A 17,232-nucleotide genomic window follows, 5' to 3' on the forward strand; every position below is an offset into this window, starting at 1 on the left:
CCCCCACCCTCTCTAGGTGTTTTTCTGCTATGATTATGTAAATGACTTAGATTATTTAATTTTTTTATTAATCTCTATGTTTGGAGGCAGGCATAACATAGGCCTACTTGTGGATTATGTTTGTTTATCAGTAGCTCTAACAAGTATTGGGTACTTTTGGTGGTTTTGGGAAGAAGTATACAGTTAAATTTAAGAAAAGGTTAAGATTTGTTGTTGTCTTTCGGTTGGTTACACTGCAGCCATTATTATTCAGTCTTTTTTTAATCTAACTTATTTTGTTGACAATTGTGAAAGTGAAACTTAAGAAGTTGCTACAATTACTGCTTCAGCATTGTGTTTATATTTTTCTTGTCATATTGTAACATTAATTTCATTTTGTCGAATTCTGGTTGTGTAGCCAGCTGAATTATTCTGAAATACTGCGTATACTAAAGGTGTTTGCACAAGTTACATAGGATCAGATTTTCTTTAAAGGAGAAAAATATCTCTGATAAGTAGTGAGGAAAAATGAACATATCTGTCCTATAGGTATAGTTGTATTTTCCAGTTCTTTAATGGGAGAAACTACATCTAAGAAAGTTTTAACGTTTTTTAACAACCTGTTCAGATGTAGAGTCATGATTGATTAACTATAGTTTGGTGGGTTTTTTAATGCGCAATCTTTCCTATTTCATAGACTTTTGTTTATTCTATAAGCATGGTGGTAATGGTTGCTTTAAAAAAAAAAGTTGTTTGTCAGAAAAACAGATAACACTGGGAAAGCAGCTGGACTGAATTTTAACTGGATAAATCATTACTTTTTTGAAATAGGAGATCAGCAAAATCTCGAAGCAGAAGTCCATATTCATCAAGGCACTCAAGATCTCGTAGCAGACACAGATTGTCTAGATCCAGAAGTCGTCATTCAAGTATTTCTCCTAGTACATTGACTCTGAAGAGTAGCCTGGCTGCTGAGCTGAACAAAAACAAAAAAGCAAGAGCTGCTGAGGCGGCCAAAGCCAGTGCAAAAGCTTCCAATACTTCAACACCTACTAAGGGAAACACTGACGCTGCTGTGAGTGCATCTCAAGTGAACAATGTAAAGGACCTGAAGAAAATAAAAACAGAGCATACACCTTCTCCTACAAGCAGTGCAAATTTGAAAAATGACAAGGCAAAAGCGAAGGTCTCGCTTCCTGAAACAAAAGGGGAAAATAATGTAATTGCAGACAAAATTACTAAACAAAAACCTACAGCAGTAAAAGAGAATAAATTAACTGTTGCAAAGCAGCCACCGGTCACTGTAAAAGAGAAAAGCAAACAGAGTACACCAAGTGTAGTCACCAAGGAGAAGGATCGAATTGTTGCACTACCAACCTCCACACTGCCACCCTTGCCTTTGCCTCCCACGCTGCCTGAAGATAAAGAAACTGATAGGTGAGTTGTAACATAAATTTGCTTTTTGGGGTTGTCTGTTCCTTTTTATTATTGTCGTTGTCTGTGGTGTTGTTTTTTTTAAATTGTTATCATGATTATTTCGTGTGGCAAACAAATATGAACCTATTTGCTAGATCAGGCTGATGCATTAGGTAGTTTGTTCTTGCTCTTCAATTCTGTAACATGGTGATTATGAATGAACTGAAGGAACTTACCTTAAAAATAATTTAACTGGTTCTTGAAAAGAGAAGGATTTAGTCTAGGAGGAATCTTTCAGGGAAAGTACACTAAAGAGATGACTTAAAATTGCTGGTACATAATAGCTTTGGGACTAATGTAAGAGTGCGTTCAAGGATTCAAATTTGGTGCGAACATGTACGTACTTCTGGGGAAAAGCTAAATCCAGTAGCAATATGTGAAAATTCTTGAATTACCTGGGGTCTGAGGTAGAGATTTTTCTTCCCTTTGGAAGGTAATTGTTTTTATAGCTGTATGTTATTTTAGTATAATTTATCTCAGAGATCAGTATTATTTTGAGTATGTATAAGGGAAGTCAGGTTCATGGCTTGACATTTATGTTGACCTTTGAAGTGTAAAAATTGGTCTGTAGTGAAGAAATTCACGCCTGTATTCCAAGTGCCATCTGAGTTTAGACTACATTAATTATGTTCTAGTCCTAACAAAGAATATGTGCTGTGATTTGTATTGGAAAATCACGCTGTTGAGCTGTAGTTTACTATTTTCTTCTGGTTTGGTGATGAAGTTGAGAAAAGTTACTTTTGTTTTTACTCATGGTGTTACATGCCTCTCATGTATACAAGAAATCAACTTCTCACAACAAGTAAAACAAAATTTCTTAGCATTGAAGTAGTAACTAGTATGTGGATACATCTTTGTAAAAAATCAAACTGTAAAAGAAAAATTCAAAACCTTATGGATTACTTTATTGGTATCCTGTATCTGTGAAACTAGCCTGTGTTCTCTTGAGAAGTGTGTGGTGTTTCTTTGATTAGTAAAAGTAGTTATAACTAGAGGTGTGAATATTTTTCTTGTGTTAGCTAGTAATTTAATGCTATGTTAAACATTAGGATTCCTTGGCAAATAAATACAACCTAACAAGGTGTTACAGATGTTTATTTTTTTTAGCAGTAAAAGAGAAATCTTGTTTCTTGCCCTTCAGCACTCTAGCAAACGTAATTCCAGTTGTTCAGAATCACATCTGTGTGGCAAGTGTACAGTTGCATTTAAATTTATTACAAAGCCATCCTCTCTAAGTCAATCGGATTTCTGACACTTATTTAAGAGCAAGATTTACTGTTCTAACAAAAAACTAGGCTAACTAGTTTAACTAAATAGATGACTGGCATTGCAGTGTTAATTGCGGTAACATGGCTACAGTTCTATCAGCACTGGGCTCATTCTGCTTTCAAAAAAATAGCCTAATGCTTACAAATAGCTGCATTAGAAAGATTAATGACAAGTAATAGAATGTCATTTATGCTTTGTTTAGTTTTGCCTGTAGGTTGTTACAAACCTCAGATCAGAGTGGTTGTGATTACAGGTTATGATAAAGCTTAAGTCATCAAAGAAAAATTATCAATATTTTGTAGGGGGGAGGAGGGCAAAGGTATTTACCTTGAGCTCAGAGTTACTGTGGGGAAATTGTGCCAGCAAAGAAAGCCTGATGCTGTGCAGAACTGGCTGGTTCCTACTGTTGTGTCAGTTGTGTGTCAGTAAGAATCATTGCTGTGTCAGTGAGAATCTGATAAACCCACAAATAAACTACCTAAGGGAACAGCAGTGTTGCAAAACCACTGTGTAGATTAGCTGAAAGGGAAAACTGTTCTGGTGGTCAATGACGTGTACTTTAACAGACCCAAAAAAAGGCTGCTCTTGCCTGCCTCTGTTTTCATGTACCACTTTAAAAATCTGTTTCAGAACCTCTCGTATATTGTACTTTCACTAGTATTGAAGGTTTGGGGGCAAAATTGTGAGAGAATTACAAATATATGAACTTCAAAATTAAGAATTTTTCTTTACCATAATTGTATGCTGTCCAAAGGTGGTTTATTCTTCATATTGTGTTAACCATTATGTTTATGATGAGGACAATCCGTGCTTTCTTGAGGTGCTTCTTTAAATTCAGGCAGGGGCAGCTTGAGAAGTGGTAGAAGACATTCAAGTGTTCTGTTTTCAAGGGGAAGCACAGACATATGCAAAACACTGGAATGCTTTATTTAAATATATAAAGATTGCTGGTTGCAATTGATGTAAGAAAGAATACATGCATTCTCCGTGATGGAAGATAGGAAGATCTTTCCATTTACAGAAGTTTCTGCTTTATCTATGAAATTAAATAGGTAAGGAGTTGCAGAAAAGCCTCCAGGAAAGGTTCCCAGAGAAGGATGCTGACAGTAGAATAGTGCGATTCGGCAAATGCAGCTATCTTGGAAAATGTCCCCTCAAAGAATGACAGAAAGTTTTCTTGATACAATGACAAAGTTTGAAATTTAATGAGAGTACACTATATGTGAGTCCTGGGGGGAGAAACAGTTAGGTAATTATATGAAGTTTAGAGATGGTCGTGGCTTTAAAATTGCTGGATATACAGTAGCTGCACAAATCTAGCTAAACTAGAGGAAGTTCTGGTAAAATGGAATCATGTGTTTAAAATAATCCTGCAGCAAGTATGAAGTTTTCAGAATTTCCTCATTAGTATGGGAAGACCATCTCTAGAATTACATCATATGGTAATTATTAATGGAATATATATGTGTTTGGTTTTTTTTTCTCAAGGCAATGACTGTCAGTATGTTATCTAATTATGGTTGATGATTAAAAAAATGGTCAGATGTTGATAACTCATGGCAGAAAACCATTTAGTCGTTTTTTCATCTGGTTTTTGGTTTTGTTGGGTTTTTTTCCTCCACTTGATTTGCATTGCTGATCACTAGAAATGTGTTGGATCTGGAGTGTTTCAGCAAGTGTATGAGACTGGAATCTGTAAATGAGGTACTGTAGACTGCCTTGTAGTGCCCTACAGTTACTGTAACTGCGAAGCTCATTATCTCTGGAGACCAACTTCATAGAGAGCTGGATTAGGATAGTCTTCTCTTTTTGTGTGAGAAGTCAGCCAGAGTACAGATTTTACCACTACACTTCTGATGTTTGGCGGCACCTGAGCTCTAAATGCTCTTAATAATCTAGGCTATAAGCTTGAGAAGAAGCTTATGCGGCAGAAGTCAGGCCTGGTAAGGCTTGCTGTGTCATCTAACCTCAGCTTTCACCAGATTTCATTGTTTCTGTAGAATTTTGGTAGTTAGCTGTGCGTCTTCCAGAGAGCTATTTGCGAACCATTTGTAAAGCATAAATCAAAGTCCTGCAAATTCTAAGAGCAGAGCTTTCAAATGTTGATGTGTTTACAGCCTAGAATGTACTTTTAAAAAAAAAAATTCCAATAGGTTTTCCTTTGTGTGTGTTAGTATCATTCTACTGTGTTCAACTTATTAGCAAAATTGTGTCTTTTTTTAATAGTTTGCGAGAGAATCTTACAGTGAAGTCAGCTAAGGAAGCAGAGAAGAAACTTCGCCATCTGCTTGCAGACTTGCCACTTCCACCGGAGTTGCCTGGAGGAGCTGACTTATCCAAAAGTCCTGAAGAAAAGAAACCAGCGGTTCAGTTACACAGCAAGAGAAGACCAAAGTATGTTTGTTAGACTTTTTTTATGAAGCCTATCAAGCAAGTAGAAGTGATAATAGTTTCTTTAAAATATTTTTTTTTCAGAAGAATTCTGCTTTTTAATGACTTTTTAAATATTAATGAGCCTTGACTTAAACTGCATGGGTTATTGTCAATTAATGGTAGTAAGCCAGTTATCTAATAATTCCTCATAAACATTCAGTGTTGAGGGTTTTTTCAAAGTTAAGACAATCCTTATGTACACTAGCTGTATTCTTAGAAATGCTTGTTGTTTTCTAGAATATGTGGACCACGACATGGTGAAACGAAAGAAAAAGAAATAGACTGGGGAAAGCGCTGCGTGGATAAATTTGATATCATTGGTATTATTGGTGAAGGCACTTATGGGCAAGTTTACAAAGCCAGAGATAAAGACACAGGTGGGTTTAAAAAAAAATTGAATGTAATCCTGCAATTCTAAAGTGAACAGGATATTTTGGTGGTTTTTTGTTTTGTTGGGTTTTTTTCTGTTGAGTGGAATTTGTGGTATTCTGCCTTCTAATGTTTGGAAAGTTTTTAGTTGTTGGTTTGTTTAGTTTAAATTAGTGTTTGTCTAGATCAGAAATTATCTTTTGTTACCTTGGAATATCATTCATCTGTAAAGTTGTGGCTGAAAGCAAGCTGAGTAGTTGTAATTTCTAATTCTTTTTTTTTTTTTTTTTTTTTTTGAGTTTTGATGCTCTGTACACAGTTGAGCAAGTGAGGAAGAGAGGGTTAATACTCTGGGGAAACAAAATAGCAGCCTAGGCAAGTTGACAATAATGAAGTTTTTAAAGGAATTAAGGGTGAAAGAAGCTATGCATGAAATTTAGCCATTTTTCTTCTCCTTACTGCATTAGTCACGAGCTGATAGTATGAAGAGAATCTGCCTCTGTACAACACAGCCCTGAAGTGTTGCAAATTGGTATTTTTCTTGCAGTGTAACTGACTTTACAACAGTGACATAATTTTTAAATTCCATGTTAAACTATTGCTCAAATGAGCAAGTAGTCACCACTATATATAATATGCAAGAATGTTGTCACTGCTTCTGAACAGATAATACATTGAAATCGATTCTTCATATGTGCTGTACGTTGCGTGATCGTTTTATGTTCAAGGAGTAGTTCTTTCTGTGACTGCTAGCCCTTCTGGCCTATTTGTGTGTTCTTTGAATGCTGGATAATTTTCTACTTCTGCAGTAACTGAATCACATAGCATCACATGCCAGCCTCAGTTCCTTCCTTCTGATCTTCAGAAGAATGAGCTGTGTAATTGTAATTCCTTCTTTGTTCTTCTTTGCTTGTCTCAGTTTGCAAATTTTAGTTCTTAAGTTGAATTGTCACAGATTTTATTTTTTACCTCTACCTTGGGAACCATTGTAAATCATCGTTAGAAGCTTCTTCCTGCTCTCCTAGGATTCTGTTCTTCACACATTTAATCCTATCATAACCATAGTGTCTCTCTGGCAAGCTTCAGGTTATTTGTGTGTGGCAGTCTTTTCTTATCTTCCAGTAGAAGTTGTGGCTCTCTGGATTGAATAGATCCACACAGTTACAGCAAACCTTCCATTAGGTTTGGATTCCAATCCTGTGTGAAGAGTGGCGTTAAGGCCTTTGAGATGCCTTATAACAAGCTGTGGAATGGGCTTTCAGAACGAGTGGATGTTGTGTCATACTGGAATGTGATCTATTGTGCATGTATCGTATACGCTGGTGTAGGATAAGTCCTTTTTAGAGCTAACAAAGATATCTGTGCTCTCAATAAACTTCACAAACAGCAATAAACTTCAAAGAACAAAATGGTTGAGCTGGCATACAGTCTTTAGATATCCTCCATCATGAGTAGATCATGCTCCTGCCGTTTTGCGGAATCCAGCTTCATCCAGCCCAGCCTGCAGTAAAATAATGAGAATTTCTCCTTACTGTAAACATGACAGTGACACTTCTGCTTATAGAAACTATACTGATGAATTTTAGAACTCATAGAATGGTTTGGGTTGGAAGGGACCTCAAACATCATCTAGTTCCAGCCCCACACCATGGGCAGAGACGCCTTTTCAGCTTTTTAGTTGTCTGCCTCACATCTTGAACTACATGGTATTTCTGGCTAGATAGACACATTCTGACTTGTGGTGATGTAGTAATAGGAAATCCATAGCGGACGTAGGCTTCTGTCTCTAAAGCTGTGGTTGATAATCACCCTTGTGTGTGGGTTTGTTGATAGAGCTGGTGTGGAATGTCAAGACACGGGTGAGTGAGGTATTCAGGAGGAAGAAGACAGGCCCTACAGTGGGTAGCTGAAAATTCTGATTTATAATTTTGTTTCTCCATATGAAAGTTTCCCAATAATGGCTAGTCCTGTTTCCATTCAGCATAGTGTTTGGTGCAAGAATCAAAATGTTAATTGTTTAGTCCTTTCACAAATAGTAACAAATGGGAAGGGTTTTAAAAACAAAGGAACAAACCCAACATTAAATGCTATAGTTTGGTTGCTAGTCTTAATGGGTTTTATTTAAATTTTCTCTTAGGGGAAATGGTGGCACTAAAGAAAGTACGTCTGGACAATGAAAAGGAAGGGTTTCCAATTACAGCTATTCGGGAGATTAAGATTCTTCGACAGCTTAATCATCAAAGCATTATTAACATGAAGGAAATAGTGACAGATAAGGAAGATGCTTTGGACTTCAAGAAGGACAAAGGTATGTACACTAACTCAGGGGTGGCTCTTTCTGGTCCTGTTTTTAATATGATAGTCTGCTATGCTGGATGTGAAGTTAAGCTTCGTTAAAAAAATATGTTTGCAAATTGTGATGCTTGACAAGGGATTTTAATTTTGATTTAATTACTAATAGAAGTCTCTTAATTCAGCTGTGGCTCTTTCTTATAAAAACATTTTTGCCAATATTTTGTGGGATAAAAAGAAGTGTTGATTCTAGTTTTGCTGGAGAGGAACGGATGTTTGACACCTTGACTCAAGGATTAGGGAATCCAGCAAGATTAGGAAGCCCTTAATTTTGAGCTTTTTTAGCTTTTTATTTTCCTTGTAGTATTTTCTCATCATTTAGAGTATTGTAGGTTCAGCATTGAAGAGATGTTTTTCATTGTAGCCCTTGGTTTTGTTTGAATTGTGCTTCAGTTACTTTTCTCATAATTGCGCGTGTGTGTCTTGAAGGCGAAAAGAAGGAAAAGCGAGATTTGTGTGATGGTGGTGGTTTTTCCCAAATAGAAGGCATGCAGACTTTTACTCTTTTGATTCCTTCTGTGTTGAGTCTGGCTTGTTTGAGTTACTGCAACCTCCTTAGAGTATCAAGCAAGCAGAGTGGAAATCATGCAGTGTTGTTGCTTGGTACTTTTGATGTTGGAGTGGTCAGTTTGTCTTTGGAGGACATTTCCTTTTAGGTCCCAGTCTTACAAACCTATCATTTTTGGGGTATTTAATGTCCTGTGGGCAACTTGGTATACGGTTTGGCCGAGGAGGGTGTGGAATGTGGTACCTGTGCTTCTTCCCTGCTCTTCCTCCCTGAGTTTCCATACAGCATGCCCAGCACCAGTGCAGGTAGAAAAAGCTGTAGGTACTGCATAGCCAGCAGAAACACCAGGTGACGTTGCAATGGGTCAGAGGATGGCTGTCAAAATTAAGCAGGAATTAGTTTGGGCTTTTTTCCTAGCATCTTTAGAAAGTGTAATACCTTGAAGGGTATACAGCAATGACATGCCTTTTTGGTTTTATTTTAGAGTAGGAAGCAACGGGCAAAAGAGTTTCTCTAGATACGTGCAGGTTCAGTGGTCAGCACCCACTCTGAACCCTGACAGTCTGCAATAGCCGGTTTAGGCTTTTCATTTGAATCTTGTACTGAGTTTTAATTAGGTCTAACCTACTTGGCTAATGAGACCACGCTGAGCCTTGACTTAATACTTAATGACTCATTAATTAATTTTTTCTCTTTCTGTTTGGTACTATGTCTAGGATTGAATTATGCAATTTTTTGGTGTACTTCGAACTGTGTGTCTCATTAATGTAAAATGTATTTTTTTTGTCCAAGACTGTATTTGTGCTTTTGATACTGCTTTCAATTTAATTTTTCATTCTTATTTAACAGCTTATTAAAACAATTACATTTTCAGAAAATTTTCAAGGGAAGGGGCTTCTCTGGAGATGCTAGAATAAAATTAGTTTCTGATAGTCTCTTGAGATCATTAGCATGATAATGAGACTGTGCTATTACGATTTGTCTGTGAAAAGATGGAAGATGATGGGTTTTGTTGTTTGTTTTTTTTTTTTCCAGGCACTGCATTCTGTATTTCTCTAATGAGTAGTTCATTGTGAGATGGGGATTTATAGCTGAGACATTGTGGCCAAATTGTAGTCTACACAGGGAACAAATGAGGGGGAGGAAGTTTGGTCATTTTCATGGTAAACCGTTGCAAACACAAAAGCAGGCTGCTTGGCTGAAGAAGGAATCATTATAAAAGCAGTAGTGATGTCTTACTCAGGCAGAGCTTAGAGTAGAAGCAAAGTGTTTTGCCCTCTGATGAACATGTTTATGCTTAATATATGTTATATGCTTATCTTAGCTTTGGAATATAACTTAAAAACCCTGCTGTATCTCATTTGTAAAAGTAGAGAATGAGAACGTTTCTGCCAACACAGGTTCCTCTAGTTAATATGAATAAAGTTAATTTTGTGTGTAAGACTGACTATCACATCCTGACATATTGCTCATCTGCTTCTTCACTTAAGGTGGGTTTTTTTTTGTTTGTTTGCATTTCAGTAGCTTAAAATGCAGCAAATTTAGTTTTCTGACAATTTCTTAAATGTTGGGCACACTTTGTACAGTACTTGTTTTAAAGATGCTTTTTAAGATAGTAACATTGGCCTTCAAACCAGCAATGGCTTGGCTTATGCAACTTTGAGCTGTGTTACATGATTTTCAGTGACATACTCAAAAGTTTGGAAAACCAAGATTATCTGAGACAAAATACTGTCTCCGTATTTTCAACAGCATTTTATGTTTAATGAAAATGGAAGAAAAGTGTATCTGTGTTTTATCCTGGGGTGTAAGTCTAACAATAGGGAGAGCTTTAATATATAGAGTCAGGTTTACTCTTTCTGGACCAACCATTAGAAAAAGAAATGTAGCACATTGGAGCAGTGTGTTACAAATGTTGTAAGTGTATTTTCATCAGTGGAAATACAGCACTCGGACAGCACAATTGTTTTTATAGGTTGGGCACATACGCAGCTGAGGGGGTAATACATGGGTCTGCTATAGAGACATCTGAAGTTTTTACGTTTGCAGTCCTCATTATGTGTGAGACATGCTTGATGATAAAGTTGGAGAGCGGCATTACTGATCACTACTTGGTAGTGTAACATCTTGTTTCTGAGGCATGATCCTGCAGGTAAAACCTGTAGATTGGGTGTGGTGAGAAGTATCCATTTTGTATGTTTCTTCTGTAGGTTTTTCTCCCCTACCTATCATTCAGAGGGAGGTAGGCAAACACACAAGCATAGGGATGGGAGCACATGACTCATGGTTTGTATTCTTGCCTTGTGTGTGTTATCTGTGTAACAGCTGACTGAAAAAAAAGTCTGCTAAAACCTCCACTGCTTCTCTCAGGATATAAAGCATCATTTGACTTGATAGCACCCATGAGCTATAGTTTCCATTCAATTTTTTCCTAAAATCTCAGAACTCTGGTTATTTTTATTGAAAACATTTTCTTCTAGTGAGCTAGTGCAGGAGCAATTGTGGGTGTCAGTCTTCGATAGTAGTAGAAGCAGCCTGATGCTGTTGGTGCTTATGACCAAGTCTGCTGGCAACTAAACTTCCCTTTGCTTTTGCTTTTTGTTTGCTTGGTGGTAGTTCAAATTAATTTGAGTTATGTTCATAAACTTGAGTTCATGAACTTCAATTCATGTCCTTTTGAAGCGTAGTTTGGAGCAGGAAGGTTGTCCTTTGTAGCTCTTAATCTTCTCTTAAGGTTATGGGTTTTTTTTTGTTGTGAGAAAGTTTGTGACATTCCCTGTGCAACAGTAATTGAAGAAAACAGAATTTAAAACAGAACTTGAAAACAAACAGCTATTTCCTAGGTATATTCAAATCTATACACCTCATAAGCTAAGTTAGTTGAGCCACTTCATCAATTACAAAGTGACTCATTGGAAAAAGAAGTCCCTTATTACTTTGGACTTCTGTCAGCTCTGGTTTGTTTTCCCAGTGAGTCTGTAATTTTTCTCAGTGAGTCTGTAATCTTGGGTGTCTCTCTCTTTTTTTTTCCCTTGGGCACCTGAGATAGTCCTTCAGTTCTTAGTTGCTTCTTGTCAGCTAGAAGCTGTTTGCAGGTGCTCAACAGTTTAGCTATGGGACTCACATGATCTCTTTTTACTGAACAGATGGAGAGTGCGTGACTTGGCTTTTGATGCTGCAAATGTGAAACCAGTAGGTGTAATGACTGACATCCACCTTTTGACTGGAAGAGGCACTTTAAATTGCTAACCCGAGGGAGGATGTAGAACTTTGCATGGGAGACTCTAGTAAAAAAGATCTGATTAACACTGCAGCTTGGTGGTTTTTGTTTTTTTTGTCTTGTGTGTGTATTATCTGTTTGGATTATGTGTGTGTTTCTGTAATTCATTTTAAGATCTAAGTTTACTTTAGATAGATTAAATTTTAAATTGATTTGCAGTACAAATTAACAAACCTTTTTAGGCATGTAGTCAGTATTTATCTCAACAGTACTATAGTACATGTGTCAGAAGGACACTGACTCTGTGGTATGTTGTCATATGACTAGCAGGTTACTTTCTCACAGCTGTCAAGGAGTACTTTGTCTGAAACCTTGTGGTTTGGAAGGAGTCTGTGACAGCAATCATGTAGTCATCAGAGAGTACTTCACTGCAGGGTTCCTTCTCTGCTTGTATTGTAGCTAGCTTTATCTCTGTTTCCTGAGAAGCTAAGTAAAATCAAACTGATCTGAATTTCAGAAACCTCTGATGATCTACAGTTTGACTTGCTGCTCCCAAAATAGCTGATAGAATCTTCTTGCTCAAATACTTTTCGGGCTACAGCTGAGTTATCAGGAATAGTGTGACTGCCTGAGTGGTGCTTCCGGTTTGCATGTGCTGTATTGGTCTTCGGTCTGGAATGAGTGCAGACCTAATTGTGTGGCGGCTTCTTGGTCCATGTTATGGCAAAATAAGAAAAATCCCTGATTATTAATCAAAGATTTCTGATATGTTTAGTTTACTTTTTCTCTGCTTTTTGTCTGGTTCCTTATTTCTCTGTAGTATGTGATGAAACAAGGACAGTATTCACTTCCAGGGCTTCTGTATGCCCTTGGCTCGTATGCCTATTTCAGAACATGTTTCTGTGTACACGGAGTTTGGGCTGGGTTTGCTTCAAGGGGAGAATGCAGTTGAACTTGCAATGGGAGAATAACACTGTCATCAAATAAAAACTCAGTATCGGGTGAAAGTGTAAAAAAAAAAAAAAAAAAAAAAATACACCCCCCCCCCCAAAAAAAAAAACACCAAAAGCAAACAAACAAACAAAAAGTTCTGACCTTAGACTAAATTTGTCTTAAACAGTAAGTTTTACAGTATCTAAGTGGAAAAGTGAGTATAGCAGTGATGCTTTCTTTAGTCTTAAGGTGATTAATTCAGTGGCTATGCCTTTATTTGGTGTTTTGCAGATTAAAATACAGGTTTGTAAAAGTGATTAGAAAGAAAAGGTGAATGTTTAAGGGACTTTAAGGAATTTAAATGTAGGAAACTTAAAGGAATTGCTGGACAATTTCTTTAGTTTTCAAGCTCTGTTTGATAAAAATTCTGTTTAAAACTGTCTTAGAATGTAGTGTATCATGAGTACTGGAAGAGAAATGTTAAGGAAATGGAAGAGTAAATATAATCCAATTATCTTTAATCAATCAAGGGGAAAAAATAGTCTATGTATTGCATTAGAAGAAGCTGAGGAGGCTCATTAGCAAAATGAAAATCTGATGGAGTCTTATTCTGAACAGGGAATACAGAACAAAATGTTGGAAACCTGTTCAACAACTCAGCATTGTACATACTATGCACTGAATGAGGCAGGGATCCTTTTTTTTTTTTAAGCATTTTTGTATTTCAAGGTAGTATTGTAATGTATTTATACAAGGATTGAATTAAAACTTGCACATAATAGGGCGCTTCTGATCTCCCTGTTCCTCTGATCATCTGTATTTAATCAGATATTTTGAGAAACCTCAAACACCTTCCCTATGAAATTTGGAAAATACATTTGGAAAATATTTGCTTAAAAGCTGTTATCTATGTTGGCTTTTGGATCATTGTCCCCTGCTGCTCCCTCCCTCCCTGCCCCCTACCCAGCCCATAACACTTGTATGTTACTTTGGGAACAAATGTGTAACTTGATGTCCTGCTCTGTTGGATCTGTGTGATTTGATGACAGTCCAAAAAAATCCAGAGCCTGCCTGTGTCGCAAAAATGCAAAATGTATTTTGTTAGGTTTTTTAGCCTGTCAGAAAAGCCTTTGTTTATTACAGATCATCAGTGCCATGTTTTGTTGAGTTACCCATTTTGTATGCATAGCTTTACAGCATTATACTCCAGCTTATTTTGTGTTTTGGTTAAGAAAACTGCTACTGTTGAACTGACTTCAAATTTATGAACAGAAGGAGGAGGAGGAGATGTGTTAATCCTTTAATTATTCTAAACCGGTATCTCGCTTTCTGACCCTTATTAATCTCAACTGATAAAATGGTCAAAAAGATGAATTTTTCTAAGCGCAAACAAAAGGAGTAAGGCAAGGATTGTTTCCATCCATGTGAGTCTCCTTTATTTATGGTGTACCTCCCTAATAGATTCAGCTGCTATCTCTTATCCTGTATTCAGAAGTAGGGAATATTACTACTGTTCAGCTGTTCCAGCTGCTGCTTTGTCAACATGCAGTGACATTAAGGTTTCTTATTATCTCAGTAGATGAAGGAATGGAGATGAGCTGCGTGGTGTTAGCAAAGGAAATGGGGCACCCAAGACATAAACCCCCCTGTTAGTGCTTTGTTGCAGCATGTGGACATGGACTGTAGGCTGCCTCCCACCCCACAGGTACTTACTTATTGGGAAGTACAGGTCTTTAACATAACAGCAGTAAGATGAGTAATGTTAAAGTCAAATGAGAAATTCTGGGTTCATTTGAGTTGCATGCCCTTTACTGTAACAGAGCTTTAGGTGTTTTTATGACTCTGCTCCAGAAATGCGGCTATTGGGCAAAGCTAGCGTGAAACAAAAGGGTCATTTTAAAATGTAACCTCCAAGTTATCAAAGGTCTTGGCCTTGTAAAGGGAAGAATGATTTTTTTTTTTCTGTTATGTTTTCTTTTTTGACAAATGGATATTTGTGTGGCATTTGTTTCAATGGAAAGGTTGCTGTAAACTCGAACTCAGACTATGCTGTAGTAAGCAGACTTCTGCCTGTGCATGGTTGACTTGTGAAGTCTTCCATGACACTTTTCTTCCTGAATATCTATAGCTTCCCCTGATGTGATGAAAAGCAGTGGAGATTTGAAATGATGAAGTGGAATAACGTAACTGTTTTGTTGACTGAAACTATAGGTCTCTATCAGAAAAGGCACCCTGTTTGTCTAGAAATAAACTAACAGAAGTTGCACTTCAGTTTGCTTGATACCTTTTTTGCAGCTACAGTCACTTCTGAATGTAGTTTGAGTAATACTGTAAATCAGGTTTTAATGGTTAGACTGCCAAGGCTAGTAGGCTAATTTTAATAGTTTATCGTAACCAATGAAGAAGATTCAGCTTTGACAGTTTTTCTTTTTAAAATAAATTCTAACATTGTATAATATGTAGGTAGTAAATAGGTAGTAATGCACAAGTGTAATGGATCTGTGCATTTGCTCTCGCTCTGATACGGAAGGAACATTTAGCATTTATACTGTTCTAGTATGTGTTTCTTAATGAGAGTTGCAGAGAACATAAATAATTTTACGCCATCTCCCAGGTACTACTTTGTCTTATTTATGAATTTTCTCCATTGTTGTCTGCTTTCCTTCTTGCATGAGGGTACCAACTGTGATTGCTGGTTATAAATAGGGGTGAAGAATCCCGGGAGCTAGTGGCAGAGCAGGAAATTGCTCAAGGCATGGAGCCTGCTTTGCATGTAAACAAGAAGACTGCGTTCAGCTGTTCTCACTAAACGGGTCTGCAACCCTATTGAACCTTCCCAGTCTTTCTCCTGGTCATGTGCCTGCAGAGTGTAGCCTGATGCCATGACAGAGTTAATTTTCTCTTGTATGACAGAATCACAGAATGGCAGGGGTTGGAAGGGACCTCTGGAGATCATCTAGTCCAACCCCCCTGCTAAAGCAGGTCACACAGAAATGCGTCCAGATGGGTTTTGACTATCTCCAGAGAAGGAGACTCCACAAGCTTCCTGGCCAGCCTGTTCCAGTGCTCTGCTCACCCTTAATGTAAAGGGTTTCCTCATGTTGAGGCGGAACTTCCTGTGCTCCAGTTTGTGCCCATTGCCTCTTGTCCTGTCACTGGGCACCACTGAGAAGAGCCTGGCCCCATCCTCTTGACACTCCCCCTTTAGATATTTATAAGGTGCCCTCTGAGCCTTCTCTTCTCCAGGCTAAAGAGCTCCAGGTCTCTCAGCCTTTCCTCAGAAGAGAGGTGCTCCAGTCCCCTAACCATCTTCATAGCCCTCCGCTGGACTCTCTCCAGTAGCTCCCTGTCTCTCTTGAACTGGGGGGCCCAGAACTGGACACAGTACTCTAGATGTGGCCTCACCAGGGCAGAGCAGATGGGGAGGATGACTTCCTCCAACCTGCTGGACACATTCTTCTTAATGCACCCCAGGAGATCATTTGCCTTCTTGGCCACAAGGACACATGGCTGGCTCATGGGTAACTTGCTGGCCTCCAGGACTCCCAGGTCCTTCTCCACAGAGCTGCTTTCCAGCAGGTCAACCCACTACCTGTGCTGGTGCATGGGGTTACTCTTCCTCAGATGCGGGACCCTACATTTGCCTTTGTTGAACTTCATTAAGTTCCTCTCTACCCAGCTCTCCAGCATGTCCAGGTCTCACTGAAGGGCAGTATTCCAGAGCAAGTATTCCAATGGCAGTATTCCAGAGCAAGAAGATACCAAAGATCACTAGTATTCAATTTTATTGAGCTGACATCCTCTGAAGGGCATATCTAGATTATTCTGGCACTGCAGCATTAATATCAGGTGTTTTGTTTCAAGGCATTTTAAAATATGTCATGGTTTATCTTCAGTAGTTGTCAGCGAAGTAGACCTAACACCAGGTTGCCAGCTACCTTGCTTTAAAAGACCAAGATTAGGAGCCTCTGTGCTTTTACCATGCTGAACTGGTGAACTGTATTGGTGAATTCAGTTATGCAAATAGTAATACAGCAGACTTTTGGTTCTTCATGGCTCTTAATACTTCCTCTTGTCTTTTGAAGTGGTGGGATGGGGTTGTACCTGATTGATTTACCTCCTGCTCCACCTCCTATACACACTAACAGGGGTGGTTTATGATTAGTATTTTGCTTCCTCCATATAATATATAGCAGGACAAAAGGACCTAAATTAAGAACAGTGAACTCTGAGTGTCTTAGGTGATGGCCTGTGGTTTAGCTGCTCTACACTGATCTTTGTTACAAGTTTAATGCTTACTGTATGAGTAGTCTTTTTTGTGTTTGTTAAATAGCAGATGGATTTAGCACTCTTTCTTCCTTTTTCAGCTGCTATGCAAGAAAACAAGTTGGTTCATTAGAATTTGGCCGTGTGTGTGTGTGTGTGTACATTCTGGCAAGCTGACTTCTCGTTATTGCTCCAAGGCTTTCACTAGCTTCTGAATTGAAATGTCTTTTTCAGGAGCTAGAACCTGTAATAAGTTGTTGTTGGGCAGAAGCTATTTGTACTTCAGAGTAGTGGCTTTGAAATCTCTTTGGGGGTGGCTTTTGAAAAGGAAAGGTAGACACACCCACTTGAATGTGGTTTCTGCATTGCCACCAGTGCTCTGCAGGGGCTGCACTGTCTTCTGTGTCCGAGTTAAGAGGGGGAAGAA

At 38.1% G+C, this 17,232-nt stretch overlaps 1 protein-coding gene across 1 annotated transcript in view; it reads left to right on the plus strand.

Moving 5' to 3' along the window:
* Window positions 1-17,232, plus strand: part of CDK13 (cyclin dependent kinase 13) — a 46,363-nt gene that overhangs the window by 10,612 nt on the left and 18,519 nt on the right. Inside the window, exons 2-5 of the mRNA XM_086468406.1 lie at window positions 811-1,416; window positions 4,951-5,118; window positions 5,395-5,534; window positions 7,664-7,834. Of these exons, the coding sequence (XP_086324532.1) occupies window positions 811-1,416; window positions 4,951-5,118; window positions 5,395-5,534; window positions 7,664-7,834 (1,085 nt within the window). The remainder of the gene's footprint in view (window positions 1-810; window positions 1,417-4,950; window positions 5,119-5,394; window positions 5,535-7,663; window positions 7,835-17,232) is intronic.

The sequence above is a fragment of the Leptosomus discolor genome, chromosome 7, assembly GCF_034619465.1.
Source record: "Leptosomus discolor isolate bLepDis1 chromosome 7, bLepDis1.hap2, whole genome shotgun sequence".
Lineage (NCBI taxonomy): Eukaryota > Metazoa > Chordata > Aves > Leptosomiformes > Leptosomidae > Leptosomus > Leptosomus discolor.